Here is a 20,194-nt window from a genome sequence, read left to right as displayed (position 1 = left end):
CCTGTGACTGGCCACCACTGTGTCCCCTCTATTATACCTGAAAGCTACTGTGTCCTCTCTCCTGTGACTGGTCACCATTGTTTCCCCCTCTTGTGACTGGTCACCGCTGTATCCCCTCTCCTGTAACTGGAAGCTGCTGTGTCCTCTCTCCTGTGACTGGAAGCTGCTGTGTATCCTCCTCTGTTACTGGCCCCTACCGTGTCCCCTCTCCTGTAACTGGAAGCTGCTGTGTCCGCTCTCCTGTGACTGGCCGCCACTGTGTCCCCTCTCCTGTGACTGGAAGCTACTGTGTCCCCTCTTCTGTTACCGGAAGCCGCTGTATCCTCTCCCCTGTGACTGGCTGCCACTGTGCCACTCTCTTGTCACTGGTTGCCGCTGTGTCTGCTCCCCTGTAACTGGATGCTGCTGTATTCCCTCTCCTGTGACTGATCACGACTGTGTCCCCTCTCTTGTGACCAGTGACCACTGTGTTCCCTCTCCTTTGGCTGGAAGCTGCTGTGCCCCCTCTCCTGTGACTGACCACCACTGTGTTCCCTCTCCTGTAACTGGAAACTGCTGTATTCTATCTCCTGTTACTGGTCATTATTGTGTCCCTTCTCCTATGACTGGCAGCCACTGTGTTCCCTTTCCTGTAATTGTAAGCTGATGTGTCCTGTCTCCTGTGACTAATTGCTACTGCTACTTCTTTTATGACTGATTACCACTTTGTCCCCTTTCTTGTGGCTGGTCACCACTGGGTCCTGTAACTGTGCTGTGTCCTCTCTCCTGTGTCCCCTCTCCTGTAACTGCAAGCTGCTGTGTCCCCTTTTCTGTAAAATGAAGCTGCCGTGTCCTCTTTCCTGTAACTGGTTGCCACTGTGTACAATCTCTTGTGACTGGTCATACTGTGTCCCCACTCCTGTGACTGGAAGCTGCAGTGTCCCCTCTCTTGTGACAGGAAGCTGCTGTGTCGCCTTTCCAGTGATTAGAAGCTGCTGTGCCCCTCTTCTGTGATTAGAAGCTGCTGTGCCCCTCTTCTGTGATTAGAAGCTGCTGTGCCCCTTCTCCTGTGAATGTTTGCCACTGTGTCCCCTCTTTTTCACTGGTCACGCTGTGTTTCCTCTTTCCTGTGACTGGAAGCTCCTGTGTCCCCTCTTCTATGAGTGGAAACTGCTGTGTCCCCTCTCCTGTTGACTGGTCACCACTGTGTCCCCTCTACTGTGACTGGAAGCTGCTGTGTCCACTTGTCTGTGACTAGAAGCTGCTATCCCCCTCTCCATTACTGGAAGCTGACTGGTACCAATGTGTTCTCTCTTCTGTGACTGGATATGTCATTCAAAGTTACTTTTTAGCTCTATGAGGCATCACATAGCGCATAGAAGAACAGAATGTTGCCCTCCTCACCTGTCAGGTCCTGGGGCCAATCTGTGAGCCACCTTGGACCTGACAGGTTCTCTTTAAATAAAGTGTAACTGTAACCTGAATGTGGCTGCAATGCAATAATAACAAAATTGACATGTTTGTTTCCCCAAGGAATTATCATTGCTGGAATGAGGCCTGGATGACCCGACCAGATCTTCCAGTTGGATTTGGAGGGTGGCAAGCAGTAGATTCCACACCTCAGGAAACCAGTGATGGTAAATATTACTTTTTCATGACAATGAGCAATGTATTGTTTTGAATACAAGTGATATTGGCCAATATACAATATGTGATCAGAAATAAATAAGTAGATCTATGAAAACTAATCCATGGCGATCCATTGCAGCATAGCTTTTATTTTTCAAGAACACTATAAGAAGCTAAAGCTGTGCTGTAATTGGTTGCTATAGGCAACAAAGGCAGTTTTTTTTTAAAGATGTTTTTATTTAAGTGTCACATTATTATGTGATAATGTGTTTTCAATAAAATTTTAGGTTACTCTGAGAGCATTCCTCCCCTGGAGTCTGTGACTGTTTCATACATTTTACTTTTCCTTAGTATAGAAGGAAATGCTACAAGTTACCAGAAAGTCAATTACAGAAAGCCCTAGAACGTAAATTATTGGAGTGGAAGGGCACATCACAGGTAGAGACTTGTAACCAGGAAGGGGTTAAGGTTATCAAAAGGTCAGTGAGCGGGGCTGGAAAGGGGAGGAGTTAAGGGGGTATATATAGGTGATACGGGGTGGGGGGTCAGTTGGCGCCTGGCCACGGGAGCAGAAGTGCGTGGCTGAAGGTGGCTCACCAGAGATAGCTTCCCTGATGGCGATGCTGGAGAAAATGTGGGAGGAGGCACTCAAGCGGGGACCAGGATGGCTGGAGGAGCAGTTCGCCGCCTTTGGTTCCAGAGCCGGCAAGCAGGTCAGGGGTGCCGACTCCCAGGGCTAGTGGTCGGTGCTTCAGGGCTCCTGATCGCTTGTCCCCTGATGGACCCCCTCACTCCAGGCGCCGGCAGGTGACCCTCTGTGGCCTGCACAGGCCTCCTCAGGTCGGTGCTCTGGCTGTGCAGGCAGGGGCGGTCCTCTGGCGGGTCCTCTGGTGTGGAGGGTTCTCTGTGGGGCCTGTGGTGAGTGGGGCGCCTAGTCAGGTTGGTGGGACTTCGGTGGGGGCGGCTCCTGTGGGGATGGTGCCACAAGGGGTGGCTCCAGAGAGGGTGGCCCCGGCTATGGCAGGCTCTAGTGGGGGGGGGATGTTCGCCTGGCGGACTCTGCAGGGTGGGGAAGTATATGTCTGTTTTGAAGGGCCTTTGGGGACGCATTTGAAGGCGGAGGTGTGGGAAAAAGTCTGGAAATGGGAATATGTGGAGATTTTTTCATTGCTTCTGCTGGAGAAGTTCAATCTGGATATGGTGAAGCCTGATGAGGGGAAGAGGAAGGTGCAGGAGCGCCGGCAGTGTCAACTAATACCACGGATGTTCTCAAATTGGCTTCAGGCCTTTGCGATTTTGGCAAGAGTGGTGGGAGAGTGGGCTCCGGAGCACTGTTCTGGGCTGTTCTGTTACTTGAACTCTGTGGGGGAGGCGTCTCAGGTCTACGGGGGGCAGCTTGGCTCAGGTATGATGAGCAGTATAGGCAGCGTATGGTGGTTCGCCCCTCTCGCCGTTGGGACCATGAGGATATGAGCCTTTGGATGCGGCTTATGGCCGCTCCAAAGGGGGGCAACAGTCCTTTCGGGACGGGGACGGCAGCTCTGGTTCGGGGCAAGTTTGGAGCGGACTGTCGCTTCAAGCACGAACGCTCCGGTTGTGGGGGTTCCCATGGTTTGTCCCGCTGCTTTAAGAAGGGGAGGGGGCGTGTTGGAGAGGCTGACCCAAAGGGGGGTGACGCTGTTGCGGGTGGAAAGGATGGTGCCTTTCTTCAACCGGTATTTTAAATAGGGCGGCTGCCGCTTTGTTGCGGCATGGGTTTGCAGCAGGTTTTCGCATACCTAGCGTGGCGTGTGGGTCCGGGGGGTTGGGTTTTTCGGGTTGCAATTTCGTGTCGGCCTTGGCACGGCCAGATTTGGTTGAGCAGGAATTGTTGAAGGAGATGGCTTGCGCTGGATGGCGGGCCCGTTTGAGTGCCCTCCTTTGCCGCATTTGCTCATTTCTGCCCTCGGCCTGGTACGCAAGAAGGAGCCCAACAAGTTTCACCTCATTCACCATCTTTCTCAACCTGCGGGGCAGTCAGTGAATGATGGTATTGACCTGGCGGTGTGTGCAGTGTCGTATACTTCTTTTGATGCGGCTTTGGCTTGGGTTCAGTGGTATGGGCATGGTGCATTATTGGCGAAGACGGATGTGGAGGCGGCTTTCCGTTTGCTGCCTGTGCATCCAGATAGTTTCTCCCTGTTGGTGTGCTGTTCTGGGGGTTGTTTTTTTGTGGATTTGTGTTTGCTAACGGGCCGCTTTATTTCCTGCGCGTATTTTGAACAGTTTAGTACATTTTTGGAATGGAAAGTGTGGCAGGAGTCACAGGTTGACTCGGTCTGGATCTGGATGACTTTTTTTTTATTGGTCCGGCGGGGTCACGAGTTTGTGCAGTTTTGTTGCAGGTTATGGAGCAGGAGTCTTTCTCTGGTGTTATTTTGATTTGGTCTGACATGGTGGCTAGGAGGAATTGGCATCAGGCGAGGTCTGTGGGCTGGTGTTAATAGGGCATGGGCTGAAGTTAACTAAGTGGTTTGTCAGTTCGTGGCCCAGATAGGTGGTTTGGTGGTCCGGCATTGGGAGCTGGAAGGGGGGGATCCTGCATTTTCTCCAGGGATGGGGTTCATCTTAATGCTTTCAGGATGGACCTTTTGGACTTTGGGGATTCGTGAGGCAGTGGAGTGAGCGATGTTGTTGTGACGGAACGGGGGCGTGTAAGTGGTCACGTGCCCCGTTGTGGAGGTAGCAGGATAGGGACGTGGCAGCTGGAAAGGTTGTTTGAGTTAAGGCTGGAGACGGTACCCAACCTGGTGGATAATACCCTGTGGGCATGGGGGCCCCCAGGGAGGGTTGTGGGTCTCCGATAATTGGTGCCTCTGGGCTTGGTGATGCACAGCTGGGAGTAAATAGGAAGCCCCCCTTTGAATAAGTGGTGCTCAAGTCCTTATCCTGGGCAGGTATAAGTTAAAGTGTTTTTATTTGGTTTGGTTGTTTGATGTTCATACGGGAGGGGGTTAATTTTGTTTAAAAACAATGTTTAAATTGTTATGTAAATAAAAGTGGGTCTGCTGTTGCCCTTGTACCCAACTAATGTGTCTGTTGTTTCTAGGAATATGGGAAGGCATAGTTGGGTCTTAAGGGCCAGCAATTAGGATATCCCCCTAGTCATGATTTCTTAAACGGGTACTCCGGCGCTAAGACATTTTATCCCCTATCCAAAGGATAGGGGATAAGATGCCTTATCGTGGGGGTCCCGCCACTGGGGACCCCCGTGATCTTGCACGCAGCACCCCATTATAATCAGTCCCCGGAGCATGTTCGCTCCAGGTCTGATTACTGGCGATCATGGGGGCCGGAGCATTGTGACGCCCCGCTCGCGTGTTAAGTCACGCTCTGCCCCCTCAATGCAAGCCTATAGGAAGGGGCATGACAGCTATGATCGCCAGTAATCAGCCCCCATGATCGCCAGTAATCAGACCCAGAGCGAACATGCTCCGGGGACTGATTATAACAGGGTGCTACATGCAAGATCACGGGGGTCCCCAGCGGCGGAACCCCTGCGATCAGGCATCTTATCCCTTATCCTTTGGAGTACCCCTTTAAGCAAAGACATAATGAAAAGTAATTAAAACATGAAAGATTTCCTTCAGTCTTGCACAGATTCTTGTCACAAGTTATATCTATCTAAGCAGAATATGGTTTAATTATATTCTTAAGTATTCCATAGTTAATTGACATTATTGGCAATTTGGCTGAAATTTATTAAATTAAGGTCTGTACAGATGGAAATCTTTATGGAGCAGAAATGTAGAGAATGGAAATGATTATGTGGAAGAGAATGTGATGTGTTATTTTGTCTTCAGGAGGTATTCTTACCAAAACATCTGGGAAGAAAATTATCAAAACCTGTCAAGAGAAAAAGTTGCTGAGTTGCCCATAGCAACCAATCAGATCCCTTCTTTCATTTTTCAGAGGCCTTTTCAAAAATGAAAGAAGCAATCTGATTGGTTGCTACAGTATGGGCAACTCAGCAACTTTTCCTCTGGACAGGTCTTGATAAATCTTCCATCTAATGTCCATATACCTTATAAAAAGGGTAGAACAAGCTGATTGGTGAAGGTCTGACTGCTGGGTTCACCACTGATCCTGCAGATTGAGGAAAATTGTCCTCCAAATGAATGTAGTGCAGTGTGCATGCATGACCAGTGCTCTATTCATTCTTTATGGGACTTTAGAACATTTCTAAGCACTGAGCTTGAAAGCTGAGTTCAGCAATCTTCAGAAGACCCACAGAGAATGAATGGAGCACTGGCTGCGCATGTACACTCCATTCATTCAGGGGACAATTTTTCTCCATTCTCTGGATGAGTGGGGGTCCCAGTGGTAGGTAGGGTTGCCACTATTTTACTGGCACAGACGGTGTTTTGGCCACCCTGCCGGTGTTTTTCATAAATGGTATTTTGCCGGTATTTTTATGTTAAAAATACCGACAATGTAATGGCCGGTATTTATCCAGCCAATCCTTCAAATCCCGGAATGTTGCACAATAACCTATCCCAGTGTTTTCCAACCAGAGCACCTCCAGCTTTTGCAAAACTACAACTCCCATGGCATGCTGGGAGTTGTAGTTTTGCAACAGCTGGAGGCACCCCTGGTTGGGAAACACTGGTCTATATAACAGTGGGGATCAAAAGTTGGGGCACCCCAGGTAAAAATTTGTATTAATGTGCATGAAGAATCCAAGGAAAGATGGAAAAATCTCCAAAAGGCATCAAATTACAGATTAGACATTCTTATAATATGTCAACAAAAGTTAGATTTTATTTCCATCATTTACACTTTCAAAATAACAGAAAACAAAAAAATGGAAAAGTTTGGGCATACTGCAGAGTTAATATCTTGTACTGCCCCCTTTGGCTTGTAAACGCTTTTTGTAGCCAGCCAAGAGTCTTTCAATTCTTGTTTGAGGTATCTTTGCCCATTCTTCCTTACAAAAGTCTTTGAGATTTCTGGGCTGTCTGTCATTCACTGCTCTTTTAAGGTCTATCCATAGATTTTCAATTATGTTGAGGTCAGGAGATTGTGAAGGCCATGGCAAAACCTTCAGTTTACGCCTCTTGATGTAATCCCCCGTTGATTTCGAGGTGTGTTTAGGATCATTATCCATTTGTAGAAGCCATCCTCTCTTTAACTCCAGATTTTTCACAGATGGCATCAAGTTAGCATCCAAAATTTGCTGAAATTTTATTGAATCCATTTTTCCTTCTACTCGTGAGATGTTCCCTGTGCCACTGGCTGCAATACAACCCAAAAGCATGATTGATCCACCACTATGCTTAACAGTTGGACAGAGGTTCTTTTCATTAAATTCTGTTCCCCTTCTTCTCCAAACGTACCTTTGCTCATTACGGCCAAAAAGTTCAATTTTAACCTCATCGGTCCACAGAACTTGTTTCCAAAATGCATCAGGCTTGTCTATATAATCGTTTGCAAAGTTCAAACGCTGATTTTTGTGGTGAGGACATAGAAGAGGTTTTCTTCTGATGACTCTTCCATGAAGACCATATTTGTACAAGTATCTCTTTATAGTGGAATAGACAACTCCGGTGTCTGCCAGATCTTTCTGGAGGGATTGTGCAGTCAAACGTGGGTTTTGAATTGTTTGTCTCAAAATCCTGCAAGCTGGTCTGGCTGATATTTTTCATGATCTTCCAGATCTTTCTTTAACTTCCACTGTTCCTGATGACTGCCATTTCTTAATTACATTCCGAACAGAGGACAATAACATCTGAAAACGTTTTGCTATCTTCTTATAGCCTTCTCCAGCTTTGTGAGCGTCAACTATTTTTAGTTTCAGATTTCTAGACAACTGCATAGAAGGACCCATGGTGCTTATTGTTGGGGCAAGGTCAGATGAGTCTGGGCATTTAAAACCATTGAGATTGACATCACCTGGTCTTCCCAGATGAGGATTGAGAACAATCCATGACACTGGCACGTCTCAGCTTTAGAGAGATCAGTCCTCAGTGTCTCAACCACATCTGTCAGTATGTGATGGATATCTGGTGTAAATAATAAAGCCAGTTGCAATTTATATACAATTTAATATAAAAATTAATAAAAATTTCTCTAAAAGTTGCGCCTCCGCAGGGCCCTTGCGGTAAATAGGCTCACTTAAGAGAATAGGTTAATACAATTCTTTATAGAAATAGTGCTCTAATCTATTACTGCGGTTCACCCTTATACAAATTCATACAAAACATGCAAAGAAAATGCATAGAAATAAACCTGTAAAGAATAATAATACAGTGATCCCTCAACTTACAATGGCCTCAACATACAATAGTTTCAACATACAATGGTATTTTCTAGACCATTGTAAGTTGAAACCAGACTCAACATACAATGCTACAGACAGTCCAGATCTGTGAAACGTGTCAATAGCCGGAAGAACTGACCAATCAGAATGGGCATTTTACTGGTAAAAACACTGTATTACTGAAGCGTATGCACTGACTGGTGTCTGGTAGCGCCCCCTACAGAACAGAGAGGTATTACATGTTCTGTACACCTTACCTGTACCAGGGTTAGCTGCTCCATTGGACACAAGGTGAGGACGGCTCCATGTTACTTTTTTAGGACCTGAAGAAGCTCCTGTCCGCTACATAGATCAGTGTTTCCCAAGCAGGGTGCCCCCAGCTGTTGCAAAACTACAACTCCCATCATGCCCAGACAGCCTTTGGCTGTCCAGGCATGCTGTGGATTGTAGTTTTGCAACAGCTGGAGGCTCCCTACTTGGGAAACACTGACATAGACAGTGATTTACAGCTCCCAGCTGACCTTTATTACTTTTATATGTAAGGGGATTTGCTTTATCTATATTAGTTATCTTCTTGTTTTTCTTTTAATTTTCACTTTTTCCTATTTTTGGATGACATTTTGGGTCTTCAGAACCAATTACCAGGTTTCCATAGAGTTCTGGTCTCAACATACAATGGTTTCAACATACAATGGTCGTCCTGGAACCAATTAATATTGTAACTTGAGGGACCACTGTATTGCCAAAATAATAAAGTCCTGTTGTAGAATAACCTGAAAAAAACTTAAAAAATTAAGTCCTGGAAAAATAGTGATGAAATACAAAGTCCAATTTGATTGATTCCTAGTGTTTCCAATCCTATAAGTAAATGATATGTCCGAATTTAATACAATAATATTATTCCCAGAAATATTATTCCCAGCAGACACTGTATCTTTAAATTGAGAATGTCTCTATGGATATCCTATTTATAGGAGATATGGCACACTGTGCCACTCACCGCCCTTTGATCGAATGTTCACAGGGTCTCGAAGTATGACTCCACGGGATGGTGACTTTTCGACTGGAGGTGGCGACAACCAGTGATGGAGTCAAGCCTCTTCTCACAGTCTGGAACCGCTGCCTGCAGATGGTGACAGTGCTCGCTTCGGCGTGAAGAATGATACCGCCCGATGAAAGCGGCGTGTGGAGGCAGCGGCGTGTGATGTGATCGGTCAGCTGCTTGCAGGTCAGCTGACCTCTAGTGCACTGGATCACAGAATCACAGTTGGCTGCTGGTGGATCGCAGAAGGTCTGCTGGTAGTTATAGTCCTACTAATAATGAAAGTTATAGTCCTTGATTCCTCAATTTCCCGGACATAGTAGACATAGACGGACAATCATTCCGCTACGATCCTTTTGAATGGCAAAATAAAAATAAAAACGCAGGTGAACCGCATCAAGTGTGGACTTGTAGCAATACCAAACGCGTTTCGAGGTATCTATGGATAGTGTCCTGACCCCTTCCTCAGTGGTACATACAAAGAACTGAAATTTCAGTTAACCTCGTGTCCCTTTAGTGTGAGCTCCACATACTCTTTTTAATCTAGGTCTCAGCTTTGCAAAGGGGGCAGTGCATGCTATAAATTCTGCAGGGTGCCAAAACTTTTGCAGACACCATTTTTTTGTTTTCTGTTATTTTGAAAGTGTAAATGATGGAAATAAAATCTAACTTTTGTTCACATATTATAAGAATGTCTAATCTATAATTTGATGCCTTTTGGAGATTTTTCCATCTTTCCTTGGCTTCTTTATGCACATTAATAAAAATTTTTACCTGGGGTACCCAAACTTTTGATCCTCATTGTATATACTACTTTATAGTCCAACATCCTGAGCTGTATCAGGGCATGCTGGTAACTAACTGAAACTGCCAAATTTGCTGGTAACTAACTGCAACTCCCAAATTTAATTTAAAAAACTATGAAAAAGTCACATCAAAACAAAATTGGTACTGTTAAAAACTACAGATTTGAGTGCAAAAAAAATTAGCCCTCATACAGTTTCGTAAAAGAAGAAATAAAAAAGTTGTAGGGGTCAGAATAGGACAAAATTCCCCCCCCCATGTGGGTATCCTGTGATGTTACGCATATATAATTATATAATAATTATTCAAATTCGCAGGGTCGGTATTTATTTAAAAGAAGGGTGGCAACCCTAGTGGTAGGAGTGATACAATAAATAGAGGTGCTTGTTTTACGCTGTGATTCAGTCATCTGCACTTTATCAAGAACCAATATGTATCCTCCGAGAAATTGTGTGTCTTTTGTTACATATAAACGTAATAAATTAGACAATTCTTTTTCCCTTGTGCTTGTGTTAATAGTTTAATTCCACTAACATTAAATATTGTCCGTCATTCCAGGAATGTATAGATGCGGCCCTGCCTCCGTCCAGGCTATTAAACACGGTCATGTTTGCTTCCAATACGATACACCTTTCCTCTTTGCTGAGGTAAGATTTCATTTTGGCCATATATCTGCCCAAACATCTTGAAATAATTTTTCCATTAAAATGTCAATACTGTTTATCTTATTATATTTTTATTATACAGTAGTGATTTGTTGGACTACACAGTCTGCCACTAAGTGTTCAAGACCAGTTATGTACACCTCATCCCAGTACATCCTTGTTCTCGTACCTAAATAATAAAGTGTGTATGATTATGTATAGGTCTATTTTTCATTAAAGGGAATCTGTCATCAGCATTACTCGCACTAACCTATTGGTATAGGCCTGTAGTGCGGGTGAAGTTGATGACAATGGTACTTAGCATCTGATGATTGGTGCCTCCGTTCCTCTGGTTTTCTGACCCTGTGATCTGCCCTCCCCCTACCCCATTATTCCTACGCCCCTCCCTGATCACAGACTGTAATATGTTGTTGTTTTTCGACTTTGTTTCCCTGATATTGAGTGATGGAGCGGAGTGTTAGTGTAGCATGTGGTACGGTGTATAGCTTAGGGAATCTGTGCTGTATATTGTACTGTCATGCTTTGTGCGATTGTAATTTATTGTATGAGTTGTAATGACGACTGAAAGACGAATAAAGCTCTTTCAATAACTTTCTGGATATTCAAATGAAGGAGCTTGGTGCACATGGGGCGTTCCCAAGCCTTAAGTGCACTGTGACGTCCGGCTGGCTTCATTATGGTAATGCCCTCCCACCCTGTGCTGATCCTCCTCCCCTGAATTCATATTGACTGTGGCTGCAGCTGCACATGCAAAATTATTGCTGACAGGCGATAGGAACTGAAATCTCTCTGCAAGCTAGCAAGATTTTACAGTACAGAAGAGGGGTCTAGAATTAGAGTGGTGCTCCATTCTGCAGCGGAGGAAGATCAGCACAGAGGAGGAGGTTGTTACAATGATGATACCAGACTGCACTTAGGGCTTAAAGAGGTACTCCGCTGGAAAACATTTTGTTTTAAATCAACTCGTGCCAGAAAGTTAAACAGATATGTAAATCACTTCTATTAAAAAAAATCTTAATCCTTCTAGTACTTATAAGCTTCTATATGCTCCCCAGTAAGTTCTTTTCTTTTTGAATTTCCTTTCTGTCAGACCACAGTGCTCTCTGCTGACACCTCTGTCCATTTTAGGTACTGTCCAGAGTACAAGCAAACCCCCATAGCAAACCTATCCTGCTCTGGACAGTTCCTGACATGGACAGAGGTGTCAGCAGAGAGCACTGTGGTCAGACAGAAAGGAAATTCAAAAAGAAAAGAACTTCCTGTGGAGCATACAGAAGCTTATAAGTACTAGAAGGATTAAGAATTTTGAATAGAAGTAATTTACAAATCTGTTTAACTTTCTGTCATCAGTTGATTTTAAAATAATGTTTTCTAGTGGAGTACCCTTTTAAGAATGCCCCATGTACACCAAGCTACTTCACTTACATATCTGGAAAATCGGGAATATCGAAGGAACAAAGAAACCAATCTTCAAATGGTACCATTGTCCACCTTATTTTGATCAGGTAATCAAAACAAACAGGAACATGTAGGAAGTATCTCTGTCTTTTTCTCTCCGTCTCTCTCTCAAACATCTTTCAGAAATACTTGTATATAGGAAATATGTTTCATTTGTGCAGCATGCTATTTTCTCTTTGATTTACAGCTGCGTATTATATATTAATAGCAGATGCATTTGTGTAGTCGTTAGTCCTGGAGTGATAATATTATTTTTGCTTTTCAGGTTAACAGTGACATTGTATATTCCAAGGTAATGAAAGATGGAACGAAAGAGGTTCAGTATATAGACAAATCTCATGTGGGACAGAAAATATTTACTAAAGAAATAGGAGGAGACAGCCCACATGATATAACTGATCTGTACAAGTTTTCAGAAGGTATTTTCACTTTTTCAGAACTTTTTAGAAAATATCTGATTAATGTCCTCAGGCATCTCAGGGACCAAATTACGGTATTACATGAATTGTAACGTACCATGAATTTAGAAAAAAAAGTAATGGCCGCACATCCACATACATTGATCTACTGATTCTCAGCAAATTATACAAAACTAGCAGGAGGCTGTTGGTATTTTCAGCAAATTATGTAAGCCAACTTGCAAATTTCACAGCCACCTCTTTCAAGTGGGTCCCTAAAGGTGGCCATACATTTTCAATAACTATGGGCCAACAGTTACTTCTTTTTCCAGCTGGGCTTTTTCACCACATTTACTAATTTGGCACATGTCAAGGGAAAATTGTAGCTCACCAATAAACAAATCATTACCAGAGAAAAATCATTTGGTCCTTTAGGTCAAAATTTGCTTTTTCCCTAAAGAGTTAAAGATAAGGGCCCTCATTTACTAAGACTGTTGTGTAGGTTTCTTTGTGGGTTTTAATTCCCTACAATTTATTTTCCACGGTATTTACTAAGGTTTCCCTACACTTTGCTTTTTTTTTTTTTTTACACATGCTCTGATCTGTCTGGTTTTCCTCAGCTCAAATCCACCAAATTTAAAGGGGTACTCTGTTCATAGACATGTTATCCCCTATCGAAAGGATAGGGGATAACATGTCTGATTGCGGGGGTCCCATCTCTCTGCAGCACCCGACATTCATTTAGAACTCTTGGAGTGGGCAGCGGGGGTCGCAAAGTCACAGTCACGCCCCTTGTGATGTTATACCACGCCCCCTCGGTGCAAGTCTATGGAAGGGGCGTGGCTGTTGTCACGCCCCCTCCCATAGACTTGCATTGAGGGAGCGTGATGTGATGTCATAAGGGGACATCACCACCCCCGCCGCCTGCTCCATGTCTTTGGAACAACATTTTTCGACCGCTGAGGCAGCGGAGTACCCCTTTAATGTCGAAACCTTAGTAAATATGTTGGGTTTTTGTGAAAATGTCGGGAACACGCCCCTTTTCTGAGACCACTCCCCCTTTCCCCGGCGGTCACGACCCTTTTCCGGATTTTCTTAGCAAAATGGAGAGTTAGTCTGGTTTTTTTAAATTCTGGCGCAAAATCTGGTGCAGACAGAATTTCTGGCGCAATGCGACAGAATCTGGTGCACAACCCGACAAAACATGTCGGGTTTGCAATAGTAAATGAGGACCAATATTTGCAAATGGTTTTTCTGTATTAGGCAATCTCCTCAAGCCAATGTCAGATGGGCTCTATCACAGAACTCTATAGTGATGTAAGATTTTATCCATCCATCTTAATTGTTAATATTTAAAGGACAACTGTAGTGGTACACTTTTCTATATGCCCGTGCCTGTGCCTCAAAAATAAAAAAAATAAACTCATACATACCTTCCTACGAGCCCCCGTTGGTCCGGCACAGGCCTCACGGTCCGGCAGTGCTGACGTTATTCCACTTCCTGGGGACGGGGACGCCACAGAGCCGTCGGCGTATCACCGGCCGTAGCGCTGGCCCGCTCCGGTCACTGATAGGCTGATCCCACTGTCATGTAAGGAGCTCTGGCCGGCTTCTTACATGACAGTGGGCTCAGCCTATCATCGGCCGGGGCGGGACATCGCTACGGCTGGTGATACGCCGACGGCTACCACTACAGATGTCCACTACAGATGTCCTTTAACTTTATAATTATAATGTCATGGACAAGTTTCTGCTACCTAGATGGGCTGCTGCTGAAATGCAGTCCCCTCTTTCTGCTCTAAGAAGGAGCACATAGGAAGCAAAAACGTGACAAAAAGATAATTAATTGTACATGTTTAGGATGTAGGGTTAGACGTACTTTCTGTGTATTGACCCTGAACCTTCTTTCAAGGTTTTTTCCAAACTCCCAAATACCTATTTAACTGGGTCACATGTGCTGTATTTTGCTATGTATTTGCTGCTGCGTATTTTCCTACCCATTAAATTCAAAAAGGTTGCTAAATACGCAGCTGCTTTTGCTACCTAATGACTTCAATGGGTAGGAAAATAAACAGCAGCAAACACATAGCAAAATACAGCACATGTGACCCTACCCTTAAGGTTGTAGACAATGTTTGTTTTTTCATTTTCGTTTTTTTTTTTTTCATCACCTTCTATGATCCATAGATTTTTATATTTCCACCAACATCGCTCTATAAGGCCTGTTTATTTTTTTCTTATTTGCAGGAAAAGTACTTTTTGTTTTAAGGCATTATTGATTTTAACCGTATAATATATTAAGAAACTTTTACAAAATTCTGTTCTATTTTTTATTTTTACAGCATTTAACATGTTAACTTTATTTAAAAGTCTGAGCATGGATTTAAGCTATATTTCCGATTTTTAATGCTTTGGTAACCTTTATTATTTAAGGTTATTAAGCATCCGGCTTTGTATTCCAGTATACTAGGATATCTGGGGTTTACCCAATGCATTATATATTATGTCAGCTGTATAACACAGCCATCATCTACTGCATCTAAAGTAGGCTCAGTTTCAGAGCCCACACCATATGTTGCCAGCACACCGCCATCATACATGTATGAAGATAAAAAGTTATCCCATAAAAATATTATTAGGTCATCTAGATGTCAGGACTCACCATTAGGAGCCAGCTGTACAAGCATCTCCCATTTTGATTAACTTAAAGGGGTACTCTGGTGGAAAACACTTTTTCTTTTCAAATTAACTGGTGCCAGAAAGTTAAAAGGGTACCCTGGCGATAAACATCTTATCCCCTATCAAAAGGATTGGGAATAAGATGTTAGATTGCAGTGGTCCCGCTGCTGGGGACCCCCGCGATCTCCAGGCCGGTAGCAGTGGCATGCGGAATACGGAAGCGTGGAGCTTCCGTGTTCGTGATGTCACACCATGCCCCCTCCATTCATGTTTATACAAGGTCTCCCATAGACCTGAATGGAGGGGGTGTGGTGGCTGAAGTCGCCAGTCATCCGGCATGGAGCAGATTTCGCTTTGTGCACGAATGACCAGGGTGTCGCAACGGCGATTGCAGGGGTCCCCAGCGGCAGGACCCCGCAATCAGACATCTTATCCCCTATCCTTTTGAAAGGGGATAAGATGTTTTCCACCGGAGTACCCCTTTACACAGATTTGCAAATTACTTGTAAAACTTGCAACAAGATGATAGAGTAGATCCAGCACAGTATTAACGGATAAGAACGCTGTTTATTTGGCATAAAAAGTGACAACAGTTCACAGAAGCAAGGGCCAAGGAGTTACCAAGGAGTTACCAAGGAGTTACTTCTTGGTCCTTGCTTCTGTGAACTGTTGGCACTTTTGATGCCAAATAAACAGCGTTCTTATCCGCTATAACTGTGCTGAATCTACTCTATCATCTTTTTGCAGATTTGTAAATTACTTCTATTCAAAAATCTTAATCCTTCCAGTAGATATCAGCTGCTGTATGCTACAGAGGAAGTTCTTTTCTTTTTGAATCACTTTTCAGTCTGACAACAGCTCTGTCTGCTGACACCTCTGTTCGTGTCAGGAACTGTCCATAGCAGGAACAAATCCCCATAACAAACCTCTTCTGCTCTGGACAGTTCCTGACATGGACATAAGTGTCAGCAGAGAGCACTGTGGTGAGACTGAAAAAAAATTCAAAAAGAAAACAACTTCCTATGGACCATACAGCAGCTGATAAGTATTGGAAGGATTCTGATTTTTAAATAGAAGTAATTTACAAATCTGTGTTAAAGGAAAACTGTCAGCTTGCTTTTATTGGGGGAGGGGATTTTTAATTTTTTTTTACTTTTTATTTTTACATTTTTTTTACTTTTTATTTTTTACACTTTTTATGTCCCCATAGGGGACTATCTATAGCAATGCTTTGATTGCTCATACTGTGCAGTGCTATGCATAGGACACAGCACTGCTCAGTATTATCGGTGATCTTCTGCTCTGGTCTGCTCGATCTCAGACCAGAGCAGAAGACCCCGGGAGATGGCCGGAGCCAGGTGAGGGGACCTCCGGCCGCCATGCTGAATGATCGGATCGCCGCGGCAGCGCTGCGGGCGATCCGATCATCCAATCAAAGTACCGCAATGCTGCAGATACGGTGATCTGTATTGGTAACGGCATCTGAGGGGTTAATGGCGGACATCCGAGTGATCGTGGATGTCAACCATTATGGGCGGGAACCTGCCGTGTATGACGCGAGCACCCTTCCGATGCTCGCGGTCATACACAGGACATAAATGTACGTCCTGGTGCGGGAAGTCCCGCCAAACCAGGACGTACATTTACGTCCATGGTCGTTAAGGGGTTAAAGTTTAGTTCTTGTAAAGAATATGTGGTAACACAGAGGTGCAGGTTATAATTATCAAGTCGTGACACCAGGGCACCGTTAGCTATGCATAGGACACAGCACTGCTCAGTATTATCGGCGATCTTCTGCTCTGGTCTGCTCAATCTCAGACCAGAGCAGAAGACCCCGGGAGACGGCCAGAGCCAGGTGAGGGGACCTCCGGCCGCCATGCTGGATGATCGGATCGCCGCGGCAGCGCTGAGGGCGATCCGATCAACCAATCAAAGTACTGCAATGCATCAGATACCGTGATCTGTATTGATCATGGCATCTGAGGGGTTAATGGCGGACATCCGAGTGATCACGGATGTTGGCCATTACGGGCGGGAACCTGCTGTGTATGACGCGAGCACCCTTCCGATGCTCGCGGTCATACACAGGACATAAATGTACGCCCTGGTGCGTGAAGTCCCGCCAAACCAGGACGTACATTTACGTCCATTGTCGTTAAGGGGTTAAAGTTAAGTTCTTGTAAAGAATATGTGGTAACACAGAGGTGCAGGTTATAATTATCAAGTCGTGACACCAGGGCACCGTTAGCCTTTACACGGTCCAAGGTGGAGACAGCTTCTTCTGAGCCAGGCATTGGGCAACAAACATACCCTTTTCGGGTTTCGGATAACTGTCTTTTTCTGAGGCAGGGGTAGATGATTCAACACTCACAGTACAAAGCAGAGTAAAAGGGATGAAGTGTAACCCTTGGGAACCCTGTTGCCTTGCTGGGACTTATTGTACTTTTCACCCACTTGAATTAGAGAGACTTGATACTTGGTAAGTCATGCTGACTAGGGTTCTGCTAAGGTCCAGTTATTGACACCGCCAGAGTATGACTCGCCAACTGTACGGGGAACACTTGCAGAATGGCAGGGTTGATTTGATTAGAGAGGTTTTCTTCAGGCTTTCCTTGGAATAACCTCATGCTTCTTCCAACTCTTTTCCACACTGTAGCTCACATGAAGCTCTGTTCGGGAGCTTAGCTAGCTCTTCCCTGGGCAACTCCTCCCCCCATAAACTATTTTCTGGGACAATTTGGGGTTCCCATTGGGAAATCAGGGTCAACTGGTTACTCTGCATCTCCTTTCTTAAGGGTACAGTACACATATAATACAAGAATACAGTAAATGCAGCAATGTGCATAAGCATAGTAAACTTTAGAACAGTGGGCCCATCACAGGAGCAGAAGGCATGCCTGAGGAGATCTGCAGCCCATGGGACAGCCTTTGGGGCTGGGACACCATAAATATATGCAAAAATCAGGTAATAAACGTACACATTGAAAGCAACTAACAACCTGAAGACATTTCATAAATACACAGAAGGCAGTATTTAATAATTCATTTGTAGACCCCTACTGGTCTCTAAGGGCGGTGGGCTTCCTGCATTGAACTACTCTATCTTGGATACAATATATATTGCAAAGCAAACATGACCTGCTAATCAATGTCATTATTTATGCTAATATTTTATTGATTACATTAATTACACATAAAATGTAACTAATGCTGTAGCCCGAGTTACACAGCTACTTACTGCTGAGATAGCATTTTCTTTTGTCTGGAATTTTGTTGTCTGTGTACGGAGCCTATTGTTATTCATCCAGCCTTTTAGATGAAAAACTGCATCTCTCGAAAGCTCAAAATGCAACCCTGTGACAAAACATATGCACTTTTCTTACTGAAATGAATTCAGAGCAAACGCTGGAGGAGTCATTGAGATGTAGCCGGTGAATATCTGAAAGAACATGTTAATGAATGGTATAGTAAATATTTTAGCATTTATTGCAGTTTTGGAATGAAAGTAAAAAGGAAAGGAAATTGGAAAAAAGTCTAGTAAAAGAAAGCATGTCAGTGATCACCATTAAGGTTTTTCAATATTTAATGGGAGGGCTATTTGCCATGCAATCCCTGAGAGATTTGTAGTGTGAGTACTGTGCGGTTGCTTAGTTACTGGATCCCAAGAGGATGGATGTGAGGAAAGGTTGTAGAATGAAAACCAAGCATTTAACGAGAGAGTGGAGCAATGACATCCAACAGGAAAGCTGAAAGTGTCACATACAATCCACGTTCCTAATAAGCTCTAAACCATATACGATGTCATTTTACTATTGTATCTGGTCACAGGAAGAGATGGAATATGTGGAGGGAGCCGTCATTCCAAGCTGTTGGATTTCATCAGAGATGCAGTGATCATTGCAGTGTAAAGGATTATGTAATACCGCTCAATGTTTTATTAAAGGGGTACTCCGATCATAACCTTTTTTTCTTTTAAATCAACTGGTGCCAGAAAGTTAAACAGATTTGTAAATGACTTCTATTAAAAAAAATCTTAATCCTTCCTGTACTTATTAGCTGCTGAATACTACAGAGGAAATTCTTTTCTTTTTGGAATTCTCTCTGATGACATCACGAGCACAGTGCTCTTTTCTGACGTCATTATAATAATAATAATAACAACAACAACTCTTTATTTCTTGTTGTCCTTAGTGGGATTTGAACCCAAGTCCCCAGCACTGCAAGGCAGCAGTGCTAACCACTGAGCCACCATGCTGCCCTTAGCATACATTTGCTATGCACGGTTGCTAAAATGGACAGAGATGTCAGCAGAGAGCACTGTGCTCGTGATGTCATCAGTGTTCCAAAAAGAAAGGAATTTCCTCTGTAGCATTCAGCAGCTAATAAGTACTGAAAGGATTAAGATTTTTTAATAGAAGTCATTTACAAATATGTTTATTTTCTGGCACCAGTTGATTTAAAAGAAAAAAGGTTTTCACCTGAGTACCCCTTTAATCTTACAAATTGCTGATTTATCAAAAATATGTATTTATTTACATACAGGTTTATCATTGTGTAAAAATTGCAGGTCCTCTTTCAATCTTAAATAAACTCCTTAAATTTCCTTAGGCAAATGAAACATAATTTATTTAACCCCTTAGGCCATGTTCACATGTCAGAATTTCTGTGTCGGATTCCGCATTGCAGCAGAGTCCCGTTGAATTCAATGGGATTCTGCTGCGCTCTGCACAAGGCGAAATTTCCGTGACAGATGTTTCAGGCACGGAAATTCCATTTTCTGTGTCCGAACAAAGAATGAATAGGTTCATTCTTTGTGCGGTGTTGGCACAGAATGCAAAGCTGTCTATGAGATGACGCATTCCTGTGCGGTCCTAGCACTGGCATATTATGCTGGCATCCTGCAGTTTGCGGAATGTTCCGTTGTGTGAACATAGCCTTAAAGGGGTACTCCAGTGGAAAACTTTTTTTTTTAAATCAACTGGTGCCAGAAAGTTAAACAGATTTGTAAATTACTTCTATTAAAATTTTTTTAATCCTTTCAGTACTTACTAGCTGCTGAATACTACAGAGGAAATTATTTTCTTTTTGGAACACAGAGCTCTCTACTGAATCACGAGCACAGTGCTCTCTGCTGTCATCTGTCCATTTTAGGAACTGTCCAGAGTAGGAGAAAATCCCCATACTAAACATATGCTGCGCTGGACAGTTCCTAAAATGGACAGAGAATTCAGCAGAGAGCACT

The 20,194-nt window shown here is 43.8% G+C and overlaps 1 protein-coding gene across 6 annotated transcripts in view; it reads left to right on the top strand.

Annotated features, from left to right (window-relative positions):
* F13A1 (coagulation factor XIII A chain) overlaps nucleotides 1-20,194 on the top strand; it is a 151,408-nt gene that overhangs the window by 100,803 nt on the left and 30,411 nt on the right. For all 6 annotated transcript variants that reach the window (XM_056518479.1, XM_056518478.1, XM_056518482.1 and 3 more), the window contains 3 exons: nucleotides 1,513-1,616; nucleotides 10,311-10,399; nucleotides 12,141-12,294. In XM_056518479.1, the coding sequence (XP_056374454.1) occupies nucleotides 1,513-1,616; nucleotides 10,311-10,399; nucleotides 12,141-12,294 (347 nt within the window). The remainder of the gene's footprint in view (nucleotides 1-1,512; nucleotides 1,617-10,310; nucleotides 10,400-12,140; nucleotides 12,295-20,194) is intronic.

The sequence above is a fragment of the Hyla sarda genome, chromosome 5, assembly GCF_029499605.1.
Source record: "Hyla sarda isolate aHylSar1 chromosome 5, aHylSar1.hap1, whole genome shotgun sequence".
In the NCBI taxonomy this organism is placed as follows: Eukaryota; Metazoa; Chordata; class Amphibia; order Anura; family Hylidae; genus Hyla; species Hyla sarda.
The sequence above is the reverse complement of the archived record's forward strand: the minus strand, read 5'-3'. Positions and strand labels throughout refer to the sequence as shown.